The 20245-nt window shown below is 60.3% G+C and overlaps 1 protein-coding gene across 1 annotated transcript in view; it reads left to right on the forward strand.

Annotated features, from left to right (window-relative positions):
* The window catches only part of BSN (bassoon presynaptic cytomatrix protein), a gene marked incomplete at its 5' end in the record, with an annotated part of 69165 nt that extends 49362 nt beyond the window's left edge, over window positions 1–19803 (forward strand). Inside the window, 8 exons of the mRNA XM_081159199.1 lie at window positions 14–6664; window positions 8873–10946; window positions 11238–12046; window positions 12180–12279; window positions 12802–12933; window positions 13099–13153; window positions 13484–13575; window positions 15455–19803. Coding sequence (XP_081015325.1) covers window positions 14–6664; window positions 8873–10946; window positions 11238–12046; window positions 12180–12279; window positions 12802–12933; window positions 13099–13139 — 9807 coding nt within the window. The 3' untranslated portion in view covers window positions 13140–13153; window positions 13484–13575; window positions 15455–19803. The remainder of the gene's footprint in view (window positions 1–13; window positions 6665–8872; window positions 10947–11237; window positions 12047–12179; window positions 12280–12801; window positions 12934–13098; window positions 13154–13483; window positions 13576–15454) is intronic.
* Window positions 19804–20245: the final 442 nt, after the last annotated feature.

Genomic DNA, 20245 nt, shown 5'->3' on the forward strand with positions numbered 1-20245 from the left:
TCCTCTGCTGCAGGAGCTGGTGGGCAAGCCTTACTCTCAGGACCTGTCCCGGAGCCCACAGAGCCTCAGCGACACGGGCTATTCTTCTGATGGCGTCTCCAGCTCCCAAAGCGAGATCACAGGTGTGGTGCAGCAGGAGGTGGAGAAGCTGGACAGTGCGGGGGTGACAGGGCCACGTCCACCCAGCCCCTCCCAGCTTCACAAGGTGGGCAGCATGCGGCCTTCCCTGCAGGCCCAGGGCCCCGCCTCCAGCAGCGAGCGCAGCAAGCTGCCCAGCGGCAGTGGTGGGGAGCAGAAGCGGCGGCCGCACTCCCTGTCCCTCATGCCCGAGGCCTTTGACTCCGACGAGGAGCTGGAGGATATCCTGGAGGAAGAGGGGGACACTCTGGAGTGGGGGCGCCAGGGGGAGCAGCGGGACACAGCTGAGTCCTCGGACGACTTGGGCAGCCGGCTGAGGCATGACTATGTGGAGGACAGCAGTGAGGGCGGCCTGTCCCCTCTTCCATCGCAGCCCCCAGCACGGGCAGCGGAAATGACCGATGAGGAGTTCATGCGACGGCAGATCCTGGAGATGAGCGCTGAGGAAGACAACCTGGAGGAGGAGGGTGCGGCCACCTCCAGGCACGGCCTGGCCAAACATGGCACCCAGAGGGGCGGCCCCAGGCCCAGGCCCGAGTCCAGCCAAGAGCCAGAAGCACTGCCCAAGAGGCGCCTGCCCCACAATGCCACCACGGGCTATGAGGAGCTGCTCTCTGAGGAAGGCCCAGAAGAGGCCATCGATGGCACCGGGGCCCTGCAGGGAGGCCTCCGCCGTTTCAAGACCATTGAGCTCAATAGCACAGGCAGCTATGGCCACGAGCTGGACCTGGGCCAAGGCCCAGACCCTGGCCTGGACCGTGAGCCCGAGCTGGAGATGGAGAGCCTGACAGGCTCCCCTGAGGACCGCTCCCGTGGGGAGCACTCCTCCACGCTGCCGGCCTCCACGCCCAGCTACACGTCGGGCACCTCTCCCACCTCCCTGTCTTCATTAGAGGAGGACAGTGACAGCAGCCCCAGCCGCAGGCAGCGGCTAGAGGAAGCCAAACAGCAGCGCAAGGCCAGGCACCGCTCACACGGGCCCCTGCTGCCCACCATCGAGGACTCCTCAGAGGAGGAGGAGCTGCGGGAGGAGGAGGAGTTGCTGCGTGAGCAGGAGAAGATGCGGGAGGTGGAGCAGCAGCGCATCCGCAGCACAGTCCGCAAGACCCGGCGTGACAAGGAGGAACTGCGGGCCCAGCGGAGGCGCGAGCGCTCCAAGACACCCCCCAGCAACCTGTCGCCCATCGAGGACGCCTCCCCCACGGAGGAGCTGCGGCAGGCAGCCGAGATGGAGGAGCTCCACCGCTCCTCCTGCTCTGAATACTCGCCCTCACCTTCCCTGGACTCGGAGGCCGAGGCCCTGGATGGCGGCCCCACCCGGCTCTATAAGTCGGGCAGTGAGTATAGCCTGCCCACGTTCATGTCACTCTACTCGCCAACTGAGCCACCCTTGGGCAGCTCCAGCACTCCCAGCTCCGGCCGGCCCCTCAAGAGCGCCGAGGAGGCCTATGAGGAGATGATGCGGAAGGCCGAGCTGCTCCAGCGGCAGCAGGGCCAGGCGGCTGGGGGCAGGGCGCCCCGTGGCTTCCCTTCTCAGCCCGTAGGCCCCCGGGCCCAGGGTACCTTTGAGTTCCAGGACACCGCTGACAATGGCTATGGCCGGGCTGCTCCACCTCCCTCGGAGGGCACTGCCTCCAGCCTGGGAGCAGCTGTCTACGAGGAGATCCTTCAGACGTCGCAGAGCATCGCCCGCATGCGGCAGGCCTCCTCGCAAGACCTGGCCTTTGCCGAGGACAAGAAGGAGAAGCAGTTTCTGAATGCCGAGAGTGCGTACATGGACCCAATGAAGCAGAATGGGGGTCCACTTACCCCCGGCACCAGCCCCACCCAGCTCGCTGCCCCTGTGCCCTTTTCCACCTCCGCCACCTCAGACAGCAGTGGGGGCCGCGTCATTCCTGACGTCCGAGTTACTCAGCATTTTGCAAAGGAGCCTCAGGACCCCCTCAAGCTGCACAGCTCTCCTGCCTCCCCCAGCTCTGCCTCCAAGGAGGTCGGCACATCCTTTCCCCAGGGCCCTGGGACCTCAGCCACCGCAACTGTGGCTCCTGGTCCTGCTGGCCTGCCTCGAGGGTATGTGACTCCGACATCCCCAGCTGGCTCTGAGCGCAGCCCTTCACCATCTTCCACAGCCCACAGCTATGGAGAGAGCCCGGCCACTGCAAGCTACGGATCCCAAACTGAGGAGCTGCCCCAGGCCTCCAGCAGCCCTGCTGCCAGTGGACGGGCCGCCAGAGAGAAGCCCCTGCGTGTCGGTGATGGCAAGAGCGGCGCTGCCCAGCCCTCCCAGGGATATTCCTACTTCGCGGGCCCTAGCCCGCCTCTCTCCCCATCTTCTCCCTCAGAGAGCCCCACGTTCTCCCCTGGCAAGCTGGGCGCAAGGGCCACAGCAGAGTTCTCTACACAGACGCCAAGCCCGACCCCTGCCTCGGACATGCCACGGAGCCCTGGTGCCCCCACCTCGTCCCCCATGGTGGCTCAGGGCACACAAACGCCACATCGACCCAGCACGCCTCGCCTGGTATGGCAGCAATCCTCTCAGGAGGGCCCCTTTATGGTCATCACTCTGGCGTCAGATGCCTCCAGCCAGACCAGGATGGTACATGCCAGTGCCTCCACCTCCCCAGTGTGTTCCCCCACTGACACCCAGCCCACCACCCACGGCTACAGCCAGACACCTCTGAGTGTGTCTCAGCTTCCCTTGGAGTCTCCTGGGCCACCTGGCTTCCCGCGGGCAGCCAGTGCTGGTGCGGATGGGCCCCTGGCACTGTATGGCTGGGGTGCCCTCCCTGCTGAGAACATCTCCCTGTGCCGGATCTCCTCCGTCCCTGGAACATCCAGGGTTGAGCCAGGTCCCAGGCCCCCTGGCAGTGCCGTAGTTGACCTCCGCACTGCCGTTAAGCCCACCCCCATCATCCTCACTGACCAGGGCATGGACCTGACCTCTCTTGCTGTGGAGGCAAGGAAGTATGGCCTTGCCCTGGATCCAGTCCCAGGCCGGCAGTCGACAGCTGTACAGCCTTTGGTTATCAACCTCAACACCCAGGAGCAGACCCATGCCTTCCTCAGCACCGCCACGACCGTGAGCATCACCGTGGCCTCATCTGTGCTCATGGCTCAGCAGAAGCAGCCTGTGGTCTACGGAGACCCCTTCCAGAGCCGGCTTGACTTTGGCCAGGGTACAGGTAGCCCCGTGTGCCTGGCCCAGGTCAAGCAGGTAGAGCAGGCTGTCCAGACAGCCCCGTACCGAGGTGGACCCCGGGGAAGACCCAGGGAGGCCAAGTTTGCCAGGTATAACCTGCCTAACCAGGTAGCACCTCTGGCCAGAAGAGATGTTTTGATCACTCAGATGGGCACTGCCCAGAGTGTTGGCCTTAAGTCAGGCCCTGTGCCAGAGCCTGGTGCTGAAGCCCACCGGGCCACCCCTGCAGAGCTGCGGTCTCATGCTCTACCGGGTGCCAGGAAGGCACACACAGTGCTGGTGCAGATGGGCGAAGGCACAGCAGGCACTGTGACCACACTGCTCCCAGAGGAGCCAGTGGGTGCCATGGACCTCACGGGGATGAGGCCTGAGAGCCAGCTGGCATGCTGTGACATGGTCTACAAGTTCCCCTTTGGCAGTAGCTGTACAGGCACTTTCCACCCTGCTCCCAGTGCACCCGAGAAGAGTGTGGCAGATGGTGCCCCACATGGCCAAAGCAGCGGCCCCTTCTACAATCCTCGGGATCCTGAGCCTCCTGAGCCCCCCACCTACCGGGCACAGGGGGTAGTGGGGCTTGGGCCCCGTGAGGAGCAGAGGCCCTACCCACAGGGCCTCCCTGGCAGGCTATACTCCTCCATGTCTGACACCAATTTGGCTGAAGCCGGCTTCAACTACCATGCCCACAGGATGGGTCAGCTTTTCCAGGGCTCTGGACGAGACTCGGCTGTGGACCTCAGCTCACTGAAGCAGTCCTATAGCCTGGGCTTTGCAGATGGACGCTACCTGGGGCAGGGCTTGCAGTATGGCTCGTTCACGGACCTGCGTCATTCCACAGATCTTTTGACTCACCCACTTCCCATGCGGCGCTACAGCTCAGTGTCAAACATCTACTCGGACCACAGGTATGGCCCTCGGGGAGAAGCAGCTGGCTTCCAGGAGGCCAGCCTGGCCCAGTACAGTGCCACCACAGCCCGCGAAATTAGCCGTATGTGCGCGGCCCTTGACTCCATGGACCAGTATGGAGGGCGGCATGGCAGTGGTGCTGGTGGCCCTGACCTCATGCAGTATCAGTCCCAGCCCCGGCCTGGGATCAGTGCCCCGCAGGGTCTGGGTCCACTCAGAGCTGGCCTCCTTGGGAATCCCACCTTCCCGGAGGGCCACCCAAATCCTGGGACCCTGACCCAGTACAGGCCTGCAGCAGCCCAGGGAACAGCAGTCAGACAGCTGCTGCCATCCACAGCCACTGTGCGCGCCCCTGATGGCATGATCTACTCGACTATCAACACCCCGATTGCTGCAACACTGCCCATCACCACCCAGCCTGGCTCAGTACTGCGGCCCATGGTGCGTGGAGGCATGTACAGGCCTTACGCATCTGGTGGGGTCACAGCTGTGCCGCTCACCAGCTTAACACGCATGCCCATGATTGCCCCCCGGGTACCTCTTGGGCCCACAGGGCTGTACCGATATCCTGCACTAAGTAGATTCCCCACTGCTTCCAGCGTGCCACCTGCCGAGGGTCCTCTCTACCTGGGGAAACCTGCTGCTGCTAAGGCGCCAGGGGCTGGGGGCCCACCAAGGCCAGAGCCACCAGCAGGGGCCCCTCGGGAAGAGCCTCTTTCCACAGCCACCCCTGCTGCTGCTGCTAAGGAGGCTGTAGCAGCCCCAGCCCCAGCCCCCCTGGCTGGCCAGAAACCACCAGTAGATGCTGCTCCTGCAGGCGGCACTGGGGCCCCCAGCAGGCCAGGGCTTGAGAAGGAGGAGGCATCGCAGGAGGAGAGGCAGAGGAAGCAGCAGGAGCAGATGCTGCAGCTTGAACGGGAGCGTGTGGAGCTGGAGAAGCTGCGGCAGCTGCGGCTGCAGGAGGAGCTCGAGCGGGAGCGTGTGGAGCTGCAGAGGCACCGGGAGGAGGAGCAGCTGCTAGTGCAGCGGGAGCTGCAGGAACTGCAGACCATCAAACACCATGTGCTGCAGCAGCAGCAGGAGGAACGGCAGGCTCAGTTTGCCCTGCAGCGGGAGCAGCTGGCACAGCAACGTCTGCAGCTGGAGCAGATCCAGCAGCTGCAACAGCAGCTGCAACAGCAGCTAGAGGAACAAAAGCAGAGGCAGAAGCCCCCCTTCCCTGTGGTCTGTGATGGACCTGGCCGAGGGCCCCCTTCAGCGGCCACTGAGCTGGCTCAGAATGGCCAGTACTGGCCGCCCCTGACCCATGCAGCCTTCATTGCCGTGGCAGGGCCTGAGGGGCTGGGGCAGCCTCGGGAGCCCGTGCTGCACCGCGGTCTCCCCAGCTCTGCCTCGGACATGTCGCTGCAGACAGAGGAGCAGTGGGAGGCAGGCCGCAGTGGCCTCAAGAAGCGGCACTCAATGCCACGCCTGCGGGACACCTTCGAGGCAGAGTCGGGGCCTGAGCCCTGCATGGTCAGGAGGATTGCCGACAGCAGCGTGCAGACTGATGACGAGGACGGGGAGGGCCGGTACTTCCTGAGCCGGCGGCGCAGGGTCCGGCGGAGTGCTGACTGCAGCGTGCAGACTGACGACGAGGACAACACCGAGTGGGAGCAGCCAGTGCGCCGCCGAAGGTCCCGTCTTTCCCGCCACTCGGACTCTGGCTCGGACAGCAAGCATGATGCTGCTGCCTCATCCACTGCCAGCACTGCTGCGAGAGCCACGAGCAGCGTGGGCATCCAGACCATCAGCGACTGCTCCGTGCAGACGGAGCCTGACCAGCTGCCCAGGGTCTCTCCAGCCATCCACATCACAGCTGCCACTGACCCCAAGGTGGAGATCGTCAGGTACATATCGGCTCCAGAAAAGACTGGACGTGGGGAGAGCCTGGCCTGCCAGACGGAGCCGGATGGGCAAGCCCAGGGTGGGGCTGGGCCACAGCTTGTAGGGCCAGCTGCCATCAGCCCCTACCTGCCTGGCATCCAGATTGTCACCCCAGGGCCCCTGGGCAGATTTGAAAAAAAGAAGCCGGATCCCCTGGAGATTGGCTACCAGGCCCACCTGCCCCCGGACTCCCTTTCACAGCTTGTGAGCCGCCAGCCTCCCAAGTCCCCTCAGGTCCTCTACTCACCAGTCTCACCCCTGTCCCCACACCGGCTCCTGGACGCCTCCTTTGCTTCCAGTGAGAGGCTGAACAAGGCTCATGTGAGTCCCCAGAAGCACTTCGCAGCTGACAGCGCTCTCCGCCAACAAACGCTGCCTCGCCCCATGAAGACCCTGCAGCGGTCCTTGTCTGACCCTAAGCCCCTCAGCCCCACCGCCGAGGAGTCTGCCAAAGAGAGGTTCTCCCTCTACCAGCACCAGGGGGGACTGGGTAGCCAGGTATGGGCACAGGGGCTGGTCCAGGGTGGGGCAGGGGTCTCTGCCTAGCCTGGGGGGCTCCACAGGGAAGGGCTTCTTCTGGGGTGGGGATGGAGTCACCTCCAGCTCCAGAAGCCCAAAGGAAGGAGTGGAGGACTGAACCTCCCTTGATGCACGTGGTGGAGCCTGCAGCCTGGCAAGGACATCCTAGGCAAACCCAAGCTCACACATGGGCCCCACAGCCATCCGTTCAGACTAGAAACCTCCAGCTCTCCTCAGCACTGCCCCTCAGGCCCATATTTAGTCCACTCCCCTTTCAGGCCTCCTTAGCCCCCCGCCGATCTAGGCCCTTAACCTGGCCCTTTCCACGTCAAACCTCTACTGTACATGTTTCCTGAGAAAATCAGTCACACAGACCTGTGGCCGTCCCTACTCCTTAGCCCTGGCCTGGCTTCCGTTGCCCCACATGAAGCCCAAGCCCCTTGGTGTAGCTTTGAGGGCCCATCCAATGGGCTGCAGTGCGCTCTCTGCCCCTATCTGGCCCTCAGTAAATCTGTTTACACACTTGTCTGCTCCCCTAGATAGGGGCTCCTGGAGCATAAACTTACCCTTGTTTGTGGCTTTAGTTGCCAGTGATGCCTTGGGACTATGAGAGGTGGACTGCCATGGGCGGAAAGTGGGGGTGGCTAGGACCTAATGCCAAGGACTTTGAGTCCCAAGCTGGGGTGGATGGGCTTCTTCTAAAGGCCCTTGGAGCCTTTGGAGGTTTTAGGCAGGTGAGACAGGACAGATGGGTATCTTAGAGAGCTTACTGGGCAGAATGTAGGCAGCTGGCTGAAGGAAGAGACTGCAGAGGGCCCCAGGGAGGGGGTCTGAGCCAGAGGCATCATGAGGCATATTTGCCATTTCTTCCTTGTGATGCAGAGGAGAGAGGTGGGGCCTCAAGGTGGGGTTGTGGAGATGATAAGCTTGGGTAGTGGAGAGCCCTGGTGTGTGCAGGCCAGAGGAGGTGAGGTGGGGTCAGAAATCTGGGCTGGCAGGGAAGGATGGTCAGAGAAGCAGGTGGTCTGGTTCCAGGCTAATGTGGACACAGAGGTCCCATGAGCTGGCTATGTGGGGCCACACCACAATGAGCAGTTAGAGTATGCAGCCAAAATAACAAGACAGACAACAGAGCAATGAGTTCCAAAAGTGAAATTGTCCATTAAAGGCCCACCCTTTGTTCTGAGGTTTGGGGTCCCACTATCATTTATGACATACAATGAGAGTAGGTGGAAGGTTTTTATGTAGTTTCTTGGCAAGCCTAAATGTAAGAAGCCCGATGTCAGTCTCTTGTATTTTGGAGCTTTGGTCCATAAAAGTCCAAAAGCTTGGGGCATTCTGGGAAAGCTATGAGCCAGAGACAAAGGGAGGACCCAGGGCCAACCTTCCAGCAATGTGGAGCTTCGGGGCAGGTGAGGGGGCCCTGTGGCGGGCAGCATTAGGGAGTCCTGACCAGGAAGCCATGCAGCAGGAAATGGGGTTGGGGAGGACCTAGAGGGGTGCTGGTAGCCCCAGAGAGTAGTAGGCTGACAGGGCTATGGAGGGAGCTGGGGGCCAGGCTGAGAGCACAGCCCAGAGGGTTTGGCAGAGGGTGGTGCAGGGCAGCTGGAGGAGTTGCATGTCACTTTAGAGAGGAATAGGGCAGGAGGCAGCAAAGGACCCAGAGCCTGCTGCAACTGACATACAGCCAACATGTGTCCCTTCCCATCATCCTCTAGGGACCCGGTGGCCCAGGACCCACTCCATTCCTGTCCACGTCCCTCCACTGACCTTGGTCCCCAACAGCTGCTAGGACCCAAATCCAGAGCCAAACCTGTACCCTGCTCACCTCAGTACATTCAGTGGAAGGCGGAGGGGGGCAAGCCCATTGGACATGTGCAGGGATTCTCAGAGCCACCGTGCACTAAATGTTCTCAGAGCCAGGCCAGTAGTAGAGAGCAGCACAGAGGGGCACCTGCTCCTTCCCTACCCTCCTGTGGCCCAGAGCACTGGGCAGGAGAGGCCTGTAAAATGATCACAGGCCAGCGGGTGGGCTGGGCAGGCCTCGAGGCTGCCTGGTGAATCAGGGCTCCAACAGTATGGAACCCAGCCCCCACCCCAGCCAAAGCCAGGGCTCTTCCACCCTGTGCCCCGCCAAGCCACTCACACCCTGGGTCTCAGTGCTGCCCGCCCTTCCCTCTGTCTCAGGTGTCGGCGCTGCCACCCAACGGCCTGGTCCGCAAGGTGAAGCGGACACTTCCCAGCCCTCCTCCAGAGGAGGCTCATCTGCCCCTGGCTGGCCAGGCCCCCCCACAGCTGTATGCAGCCAGCCTGCTGCAGCGTGGGCTGGCGGGGCCCACCGCTGTCCCTGCCACCAAGGCCAGTCTGCTCCGGGAGCTGGACCGGGACCTGAGGCTGGTGGAGCATGAGTCCACCAAACTGCGCAAGAAGCAGGCAGAGCTGGACGAGGAGGAGAAGGAGATCGACGCCAGGCTCAAGTACCTGGAGCTGGGCATCACGCAGCGCAAAGAGTCGCTAGCCAAAGACCGGGGTGGCCGTGACTACCCGCCCGTGCGTGGTCTCGGTGAGCATCGTGACTACCTGTCGGACAGTGAGCTCAATCAGCTGCGGCTCCAGGGTTGTGCCACTCCTGGCCAGTATGCAGACTTCCCAGTCACCGCTGCTGCTCCCGCCACCCCCTCTGGCCCCGCTGCCTTCCAGCAGCCCAGGTTCCCACCTCCGGCCCCGCAGTACACTGCAGGCAGTGGTGGGCCAGCTCCGAACGGATTCCCAGCCCACCAAGCACCTACCTACCCTGGCCCTAGCACGTACCCAGTACCTGCCTTTCCTCCTGGCACCAGTTATCCTGCTGAGGCTGGTTTGCCAAGCCAGCAGGCTTTCCGTCCCTCAGGCCATTATGCAGCCCAAACACCCATGCCAACCACACAGAGCACCCTTTTCCCAGTCCCGGCTGACAGCCGTGCCCCCCACCAGAAGCCACGCCAGACATCACTAGCTGACTTGGAGCAGAAGGTGCCCACCAACTATGAAGTGGTCCCCAGCCCTGTCGCGGCCATGTCTTCAGCCCTGTCTGAAACCAGCTACAGTGGCCCAGCGGTAAGCAGCAGCTATGAGCAAAGCAAGTCCACAGAGCTGCCCCGGGCCGGTGACCGCAGCAGCGTGAGCCCAGCCCACACCTACCCCTCTGACTCACACTATGCCAGCTTGGAGCAGAACGTCCCTCGAAACTATGTGATGATCGATGACATCAGTGAGCTGACCAAGGACAGTACCTCCACTGTCCCTGATAGCCAGCGACTGGAGCCCCTGGGGCCAAGCAGCAGTGGACGTCCAGGGAAAGAAGCGGGAGAGCCAGGTGTCCTGGAGGGGCCCACACTGCCCTGCTGCTATGGCCGAGGGGAGGAAGAATCTGAGGAAGACTCTTACGACCCCCGTGGGAAGAGCGGCCATCACCGGAGCATGGAAAGCGACGGCCGACCAGGCAGCACCCACTACTACGGTGAGAGCGACTACCGCCATGGGGCTCGAGCAGAGAAGTACGGTCCGGGCCCCGTGGGGCCCAAGCATCCCTCCAAGAGCCTGGCCCCAGCAGCCATCTCCTCGAAACGCAGCAAACACCGGAAGCAGGGCATGGAGCAGAAGATCTCCAAGTTCTCGCCTATTGAGGAAGCCAAGGACGTGGAGTCAGACCTGGCCTCCTACCCTCCCCCTGCGGTCAGCAGCGGCCTGGCTGCCCGGGGCAGGAAGTTCCAGGACGAAATCACCTACGGGCTCAAGAAGAACGTGTATGAGCAGCAGAGGTACTACGGGGCATCCAGCCGGGACCCAGTGGAGGAGGAGGACCGCACATACGGCGGGAGCAGCCGGTCCCGGGTGGCAGCTGCGTACAGTGGGGAGAAGCTGTCCAGCCACGACTACAGTGGCCGGGGCAGGGGATACGAGCGGGAGCGGGAGCGGGAGGCTGCGGAGCGACTTCAAAAAGTGGGCCCCAAGCCCTCATCCCTGAGCATGGCCCACAGCCGGGCCCGGCCACCCATGCGGAGCCAGGCCTCGGAAGAGGAGAGCCCTGTCAGCCCCTTGGGACGGCCGCGCCCTGCCGGGGGCACCCTCCCTCCTGGAGACACCTGCCCACAGTTCTGCTCCAGCCACTCCATGCCTGACGTCCAAGAGCACATCAAGGATGGCCCACGGGCTCACACATATAAGCGTGAGGAAGGCTACATCCTGGATGATTCCCACTGCGTGGTCTCCGACAGCGAAGGTAATGGCAGCTGGGGGTGATTTCAGCAGATGCTCAACACCTGGGGGCCCTCCTGCCCATGGGGTCCTGGGCCCCGAGATGTCCCAGTGGGGCCTGGCCTGGCGCCTCATGCTGTGGGCTCTGCCTTCTCCACACACACCCTGGCCCTGGTTGTGGGAGGGTGGGTGGGGGCCTAGAGTTCTGCTTATGGCTGTGGTACCCACTGCGGTTTCCTTGCATGGCTTCAGCTAGGTCCCCCTACCCTTGCCACCCATCCGGGGGTTGACAGTGTTCTGTTTTTGGTCTCTGAAGCATATCACCTGGGCCAGGAGGAGACAGACTGGTTCGATAAGCCCCGGGATGCCCGCTCTGACCGGTTCAGGCACCACGGGGGCCACGCAGTCTCCTCCTCCTCCCAGAAGCGAGGCCCTGCAAGGCACAGCTACCATGACTACGATGAGCCCCCCGAAGAGGGCCTGTGGCCGCATGATGAGGGTGGCCCAGGCCGCCACTCCTCAGCTAAAGAACACCGACACCACAGTGACCACGGGCGGCACTCAGGCCGCCACGCTGGCGAGGAGCCGGGCCGGCGTCCTGCAAAACCACATGCTCGGGACCTGGGTCGCCATGAGGCTCGGCCTCACCCTCAGCCCAGCCCTGCTCCAGCCATGCAGAAGAAGAGTCAGCCTGGGTATCCCAGCCCTGCTGAATATTCACAGTCACCCCGTGTCCCATCAGCATACCACCATGCCTCTGACAGCAAGAAGGGCTCCCGGCAGGCCCACTCAGGGCCCATGGCACTGCAGCCAAAGCCAGAACCCCAGCCGCAGCCACAGCCGCAGGGTCGGCAGGCACCTCCAGGGCCACAGCAGTCACAGCCGGCACCATCCAGGCAGACACCCTCAGCGCCAGCATCGCGCCAGCCGCAGACTCAGCAGCAGCAGCAGCAGCAGCAGCAAGGTCCCGGGCTACAGCCCCCCCAGCAAACCCCATCACAGGCTCGGCTTCAGCAGCAGCAGGGCCAGCCAACTGCCCGGGGCCCAGCCCCTGCTGCCAGCCAGCCAGCAGGGAAGCCTCAGCCAGGCCCTGCGACAGCCACAGGCCCCCAGCCAGCAGGACCGGTAAGCAGGGCTCTAGTGCGTGGATCCTACCTGGGGCGGCTGCTGCGGCTGCAGCTCGGACATCCCCTTGGTTCCAGGCTGGGCATGGGCAGAGTCGATGGGCAGTATCTCAGCTATGGGTTCTGTGTTGCAGCCACGGGTGGAGCAGACAAATGGCTCTAAAGGGGCAGCCAAAGCGCCTCAGCAGGGGAGGCCTCCTCAGGCTCAGCCACCATCAGGACCTGGACCTGCAGGTGAGCCTACCCTTTGGTGCCCTCGACTACGACCCAGAGGACCTGGCTGCTCTCTCCCTATACCCACCAGCCCTGAGCTCCCCTGCACTGCATGTCCTCCCTACTCCCTGAGAAGGTGCCAGTGGGCTGTAGCCTTCCCAGCAGAGAATGAGCCTGGTGTTAGGACGAACAATGGGGTCCCCACACTGGAGCCTTAGGGCCTAGGCAGTCCTCGGCAGGGAACCTGGGAGGTACGGGTGAGCACAGGGCCAGCACCCTGACTTCACCCTCTCCTTCCTTCTCTCTTCCAACTCACCTGCCTTTGCCTTTCTCCCTCCTCCTCACCTTCTCCAACTTCCTCTCTGCTTGGCTTCCCACCCCTCCTCGGCTTCCCACCCCTCCTCCTCATCTTCACCTTTTGATTCCTCTCCCTTCTTCCCCACCCCTCACTGCTGCCAGTGTTCAGACGCCTCCCAGCTTTCCTCCCACTCAGCCAGAGGGCCAGGTCAGGCTTGGCCCATGATGCTGGTTTCTTTCCCCCAGGCATGAAAGCTGGAGCCAGGCCTGGAGGGACCCCAGGGGCTCCCCCTGGCCAGCCGGGTGTCGAAGGGGAGAGTGTGTTCTCCAAGATCCTCCCTGGAGGGGCAGCGGAGCAGGCAGGCAAGCTGACGGAAGGTAAGCACCGTAGGGCGGGCCCTGAGGAATGACTCCAGGCTGTCACTGGGCCTGGGACAGCCTGGTGGTCCTCGCGCTGAGCTTGGCTTCACTGTGCCAAGTCACTGTGACCAAGAGGGAGCCTGGTTCAATTTCCTGATGCCGCTCTCCTTTTCTATGTCACAGCTGTCTCTGCTTTTGGCAAGAAATTCTCCTCATTCTGGTGACCATGCCCTGAAGGGTGAGTATGAGCTACTTGTGCCCTGCCCCAGGAGGGCCTGGGGTGCCCGCGTGGGTGCTCTAAGTCTTGAGGAGTCCTCTGGGAGGAGCCTGGGCTCCAGCGTCCTCTCCTGAGTGTGGGAGAGGGAGGAGGGAAAGGAGGGGCCCTGTGCACAGAAACCCCAACACGGCCAGTTCAGCAGCGGTCCCCAGCCAAGGGAAGCCAGGGCTCCTTTCCCCTTGTCCGCCACCACTGCCTGCCCCCACAGGACCCTCACAGCTACAAGCTGGCATTAGGTTGGGGAGGCTGGGATGCAGTTCCCCCCAACCCTCCCCTGTGCCTGCTCCACAGGCTCTCAAGAGATGAAGGGAGATGATATCATTGCTGTGGAAAAATCTCTGGAGTCAGAGGCCTGGGCGCAGCTCTGGACTCTGCGTATAACAGTGAGTGTCAGGACCAGGGTGGGGTGGGGCAGAGGACGGGGTGAAGGGCCAGCCAGTTCCTGCAAGTGTGGACTAGGAGGGCCTGGTGGGCTTCCTTCGGCTGTGAGCATGCAGTCAATACACTGTTGGCTGCAGAGGCTGAGCTTGTCACCCACAAGAAAAGACAGAATGAGTAGAGAAGAGACAGGGAAAGGACAGAGGGAAGGGGGGGCACTAGGACAGGTAGTCTCAGTCCCAGCCTAAGTCGGCCCAGAGAGAGTAGAAGGGCCTCAGGATGGGAGCTCTGGCCCTGTCCCAACTGCAGTGGCCAAGGCAGGATGAGATGCCTCCTACTGGAGCCTTCTCTCGCCATGGCCAAGCCTTTGTGGGGGAGGGGGAGGTATGCCATCTAGGATATCAGGGAGGGTGGCCTGGCCGTTGGTGTTGCTCTCTATGCAGCCAGGGCCCACCTCCTAGCAGTCCACAGACCTGGGCCCTCCTCCTCGTTCCTTTGTTATTTCTCAGGTTAAGAGCACAGAGGCCTGGGTGCTTCTCATGGTGGGCAGGTGTGTGTGGCAGGGCCAGGAGGTCAGCAAGCAAGTCAGAAGGACTGCTGGTGGGAAGAAGCTGGGGGTAGTATCAAAGGGGCTGCCTGTCTCTGGAGGAACAGTGGGGGGACTGGAAGGGTCAGTCTTCCATCCACTTACTCAGTTATCCCATAAATGATTTGTTAAGCCCTAGGTTCCAGGTGCCAGGTGTACAGCAGGGAACAAAACCAAGTCCCTGTTTTCTGAAGCTGACAGTCCATTAAGTAGGACAGAGAATAAATAAGTTAAAAGATAAAAATTAGATTAAAAAGGTAATTTCTGAAAGTGATTAAGTGCCCATGACATAGGGTTCTGAGGCAGAAGGGTCTGTTCTAGAGAAATGACCCGGCAAGTGTAAGACTCGAGAAGAGGCTGCTGCAGGAGTGCCAGGTGAGGGGACAGCACCAACAGAGACTCAGGTGCTGGATGTGACAGGTGGGCTTCAGGGGTAGATGGAAGGCCAGCACAGCCAGAGCCATAAGGAGGGAAAAGGTGGCGAGAGGTGAGGCCTGAGTGGTGGGAGCCAGCTGGGGTGGGCTTTGGAGGCCAAAGTAAAGAGCCCGGCACTTACTCTAATTACAGTAGCCACAGTGCAGCACCCCAGTGTCCTTCCTGCCTTCACCCCACGACAGCGAGCTCCCTGCCACTTTCCTGTTCAGCCAGATGTCTCAGAGTTGCCCTGGAAAAGATGTGAAATCAGAAGTTGTGCTGAGGGGAGGGGCAGCCCATGGCCAGCTTCATGGCAGTGTGCACCTTATGTGTAGGGCTGGGGCTCCATCACTGGGAAGGGAAAGGAACCACAGGCATGGCTTTATTCTGTGTTCTGCCACACAACGTGGATGGGCCACTGGGACTATTCACTATAGTTAAAGGGATCTCCCTCCAGTTCTGGTGTTTGGCTAATGATCGGGCCAAGCAGGCGGCACTCCTGTGAGTGTCCATGCCCTGCTGTCTATGGCAGTTTGACAAGTGGATTGGGAGAGGTTTGCCATTTTTAACAAAATCCCATCTCCCTCACTCTTACGCAGAACAAAAATCAGTTTGCATTATGTTAAAGAAATGCCCCTCCCTGACCTACCTGACTCTTCTTCCTTCCTGTCCTTCTCTTTGTGACTTCAAAGCTGCCCAAGCACCCATCTCCCTCCCAAGCCTCAGTGGGTGGGATCCCGAGGGTGAGGAGGAGGCGGCCATCAGCGTGTGGCAGACAACTGAGAGGAGTGCGGGGAGGGAAGCAGCTGTCCACAGCTCTTGACAAAATCCTTCTTTCTTTCCTTCCTTCTTTCCTCCCCGCCTCCCTCCTGTTCTCCTCCAAGCATCTACAGTCTGGTGAACCCTTGGCACAGACTCACCCGGTGGGACGTGGCGGGCAGCCTTAGTCCAGGCGGGATGTTTTCTAACAGCAGCTGCTGGACAAGCGGGACCACTGGCCCAGGGGACCTTTGATTGTCTTTCCAGAGACCCTGCTCTCCTCAGGGTGCCACCTTCAAGGCATGGTGTGGTTGGGAGGGAGGAGCCCTCTTTGGAAACCCTGCCGCTGCACAGTCCTGCTGCTCTTCCCACAGCCGCCTCTGTGGCCCGGCCAGCCAGGCTTCCAATGCGTTATACACAGAGTTTGGGCACACGCTGCCTGTTTCTGACGGACGCTGCCCTCCCTCCACGATGCCAGAAGTTTTTCCACAGCCTTGGAGTGGGGCTTTGACTGAGGGCTGGGGGCCCTGGGCTCCGTTTCCTTCACATTCCAGCTGGCCCTGATCCCTCTGGCCACAAGGTCCTGCCCCCCTCACCCTGCCCTCAGGGTGACATCGGAGCAGACATCCGTGTGGCTATCGTGGGGTTGGGAGAACTTTACAAACACTAGGACCTAACACTGTCTCATTGCTGAAATAAGAGGCCATAGCACCGAAAAGCAGCGTGGGCGCTGGCTGAGGCTTCTCCCAGCCCGTGGGTGGCAGTGTTCTAGCACGCTGGCCACCATCTCAAAGCCATTCCCCCAGCCATCCTGAGCATCCCAGCGGCACCGCCATTGTCTTGACCAGCCGGCTCCTCCTCCTCACACCTGGGGATTTCTTTTGATTTCAAGAACAGCCTTAATCATTTCGTTTGATTTACGTGTATACCTCATAAGCATTTTTCTTTCCTTTCCCCTTCTCCCCTTTGTCTCTTCTCTCTGCTCACCTCCCTGACTCTCCTCCCTCCACCATCCCTTGTGACTGATGGTTTGGTTTCCTCTCTGCTCTGTCCCTGCTCAGCACAGGGAGAATGTTGACTAAGAAGCAATAGTGGGCAGCAGGCCACCAAGAGCACAAACCCAGGGCGAGGTCTAGGGAGGCCCCTCAGCCCGCCTCTGTTTACTGTGCAATTCCAGTCCTTCTTAAGCCATCACCAGTGGGCATGCTCAGAGCAGAGGGGCCAGGGCTTCTGCCAGCCAAGGGAAGGACCCAGAGCCCTGTGTTGGGGAGTGTGGCACAGTCCACTCAACTGGTGGACTGGGCTACATTCCTCCTCGAGGCCCTTCCCTTCAGGACTTTCTTTTCTCTTGGGCACAGCCACAAGTCTCATCTCTAACGTTCTATGCAATGAAATATAAACCCTCAAAGACAACTGTTAATATTTAATAAATTCCATGTTATGTATAAGGAGTTAATTGCAAACGTGCAATTGAGAAACCGGATAGATACGCTCATATCAACCCCCCAACCCAGCCCACCCAGCCCCTGCTGTGTGTGTGAACTTCTCAGTCTGTGGCATGTTTGACCTGTGGCGGGACTTGCTGCTGCCTGGCGAGTCGCTGCCTGTCCTGCAGTGGAGCATGCACAGCTCGCAGCCTCTTGCACGACTTCATCCATTTTAAATGCTCGACCCTCTCGCTTAGAGTTCTTTTTGCCTCAACCTCTCCTTCAGGAGCGCTTCTAGCTGACCTCTGCACGAGCTAGTGAGGACCTGCTGGGATTGTTGCCTGAACATGCCAGGCTGCGGGCAGGCAGAACGAGGCCCCGTGCACCCTGCACGTTTCTCTGACCGAGATGGCAGGTGAAAGGTGCCTCTGAAGAGGACACGCTGGTGAGGCCTGCACAGGATGTGTGTGCGTGAACATTCAGAAGGTTTCCATCTGTAAATTGCTCCCCTCTAACCTGAACCTTGAGCAGAGGCACCTGGCCACCCGTACGCAGCAGTGCACTGCTCAAGAGCAGAGCTGGGCTGCATCTGTGGCCAGATAGACAGGCTGAGGGCAGGGTCTTGCTGTGTCCTAGGGACCCTAGCTCCTGACCACCTGCTCCATGCCTCTTCTCTGTGACTGGAAGGCTCAAAGGTCTGTGAGCCAGGAGATGGCTCCAGGGGGGCAAAAGGGTGCTCAGGAAGAGCTAAATATCTGACACTTGTGGCAAGGACAGCTGAAAATGTCATCTGGACCAGAGCAGGTGTCCACCGAGACAGTGGCTTCAAGCAGAATTTCTTGGGAGGCTTCTCAATAGCAAAACTTAGAGAAAGTCCTGTGTGAGTCTCTCTGCCTCTGTCCCAGGACCTACACTCCCCACCCACCCTCATCTCTGAAGCCCAAGCATCCCGCTGCTCATCGGCTTCTCTGCGACTGAGCCAGAGCGCGGCATGCAGTGGCTGCCCACCCCTCAAGGCCTGGCCTTCCTCCAGAGTGCTCTAGTCTGCACCATGCATTTCTCAGGGTCCACATTTTCATGCTTTCCTATAAGGTCTACACAGCCCTTCAGAGAGGGATCCTGGCACACCTCAGGCAGCTTTGGTGGGACAGGAGGCTGTCAATCTCTGTGTTGGGCCTGAGACCCTGGTCCTCCAGGATTTGGGCTTCAACCATCCCATGGGACACCTGCGTCATCTGAGATCAGGCCTGAGCTATGTGAGGCTGGCTGAGCAAGGGCTGAGGGAGGCTGCCATCCACCACCTCTGCCTGCCCAGGGCCAGGTCTATGTGGGGATGTGCTTAGTGTCTGGACACGTGGGAGCCCAAGGCAGTAATCCTTCCCACTAAAAGCCAGGGGATGGGACACAGAGCAGGGAAGATGGGGAGATGACAGTAAGTAAGCCTCTATCAGACTCAGCCTCAGGCTCTAAAATGCTAACTTTCCAGCAAACAGCCTTTCTGGCCAAGCCCCCTGAGTTTGAAGCTTCTGACATCTCTCACCCCCCCACCTCCCAGTGTACCCACAGGACACATCTGCACCCTTCACCCCTTATGAAGGTGGCTGGAGCAGACCTCTGGGCTGCGGGTGTCCTGGGCCTTGTGTAGATGCAGCTGTGGCTCTGGGGACACTGCAGCCAGAGGCTAAGGGACCAACATTCGGTGCCGTGGGCAATGGGGAGCAGCATGCACATCTCCAAATAGGCAAGGGTCTCTGGGAGGCAGTTCAGGCCTTCTCCATACCTGCCTCCCCAGTGTCATAGCAAGGGCATTGCCTCCTCTGCCCACTCCAGGGCCCAATACACTCACTTCACAGTGACACCACCCCATCCTCACCATCTGCTTAGTCCTTGGGAAAAGTGTGGTCTCAGGGCCTGTGATGAGAGGGCAGCAACGGCAGCACCTATGGCCTGTCTTCTAGAGCCTGTGGGGTTTCCAGGCAGGTCCTTTGCCATAGCAGCATGGTCCTGGTCTGTTGGCCCCGGCCTGCCCTTGTTTCCCCTCCCCTCATTTTGTAAATACTTGTCGTTGTGGACTCTGACAGGGTCAGAGTGACAGGCCTGATCAACTGAAACTCCTCAGAGATGTCACCTCTGTCTCCCTGGGCACCCGCAGCCCTGCTGCCACATGCACTGGGTGGCCCCGGAGAGCCGTGGAAGTCGTGACATACTGTGTGTATGCATGTGAACCAGTGTGAGTGGGTATGTGTGTGTGTCCGCCTCATTCAGCCTCTGGGATCAAATCAGCTCCTCTTTCCAGGTACAGTGCCTGGAGGGCGGTAGCCGCCCAGCGCCTTTCCTCTGCTGGCTTCCATGTCTTGTTTTCGCTTTCCCCTCACTCCTTCCCTCCCTCCCTCCCTTTCCTTCTCTCCTTTATTTGAGGGGGGAAGAGTGCTGTACAAAGTCAAACAAACAAGTTTACAGTTGTAAGTGCAATGACCCGAGTCCTCCACATGACCTTGTGAAATGTGTGCTGTCCTCCTGTGCTCTGTGAGAACTCGTGGTACTTCAGTGTCCCTCCCCTGTATTGTGACAAGGTAATTCTGTGGTATCAGAATAAAAGGACTTGATATAACAATCTACAGACTGCCTCTGGGATGGTTTCTGAAATGGGAAGGCTTAGCCAGAGGAACAAATCCCCAAACTTGTGACAATCCTGTCTGTTGACAGTCAAAGGGAGAAGAGTGAAAGGGCCACGTTGCAAAAGTGCTGGCAAGGCCAGGGCCAAGTCCACACCAAGCAGTCCCAAGACAATGGCCTCCCACAAAGGCGCTCCAGGGCAGGTCCCAAGCTTGGCCCTGGAGGGAGTCTTAGTTCACTGCGCAGACTGTTGGGTGGTGCCTCCTTGCGGGTGAGTTCCCGGCTCCACAAACAGCTTTCGGTGGCCTGGTGGGGGGAGGGGGAGCAGGTGCTGCCCCCTGGTGCTGCCAACAGATCCTGCAGCCTTCTGCCTTGCTGGGTGGGCTGCCACACCTCAGTCCTCCAGAAGGACAGGAGAACCTTCTAAGGAACCGGAGCTGCTAATTTTAAAAGCAGGTAAACAAAAAGAGGATCAACCTTGCCTCTAGCCGTCCCCACAGAGTTAATGTCTTTTTTTTTTTTAAATATGCTTTTATTGATTTTTAGAGAGAGAGGGAGGGAGAGAGATAGAGAGGTAGAAACATCATCAATCGGCTGCCTCCTGCACGCCCCCTACCAGGGATCAAGCCCACAACCCGGGCATGTGCTCCGACCGGGAATCCAACTGAGGGCCTGGGCCAGTGCTCAACCACTGAGCCACACCAGCTGGGCCAGGGTTAGTATCTTGAAGCATGCCCTTCCTATTTGTGTTTTTCTATTCTTTTTAATTTTAAACAGAAGTTAGAAGGTGCCATACCTCCCATTTATTTCTACATGTTCACCCCAGGAACTTAAATGACCATCCTGCAGGGCCCAGCCTCTAGAGAGCTGCAC

The sequence above is a fragment of the Miniopterus schreibersii genome (assembly GCF_964146895.1).
Source record: "Miniopterus schreibersii genome assembly, chromosome: 15".
NCBI classification, from domain to species: Eukaryota; Metazoa; Chordata; class Mammalia; order Chiroptera; family Miniopteridae; genus Miniopterus; species Miniopterus schreibersii.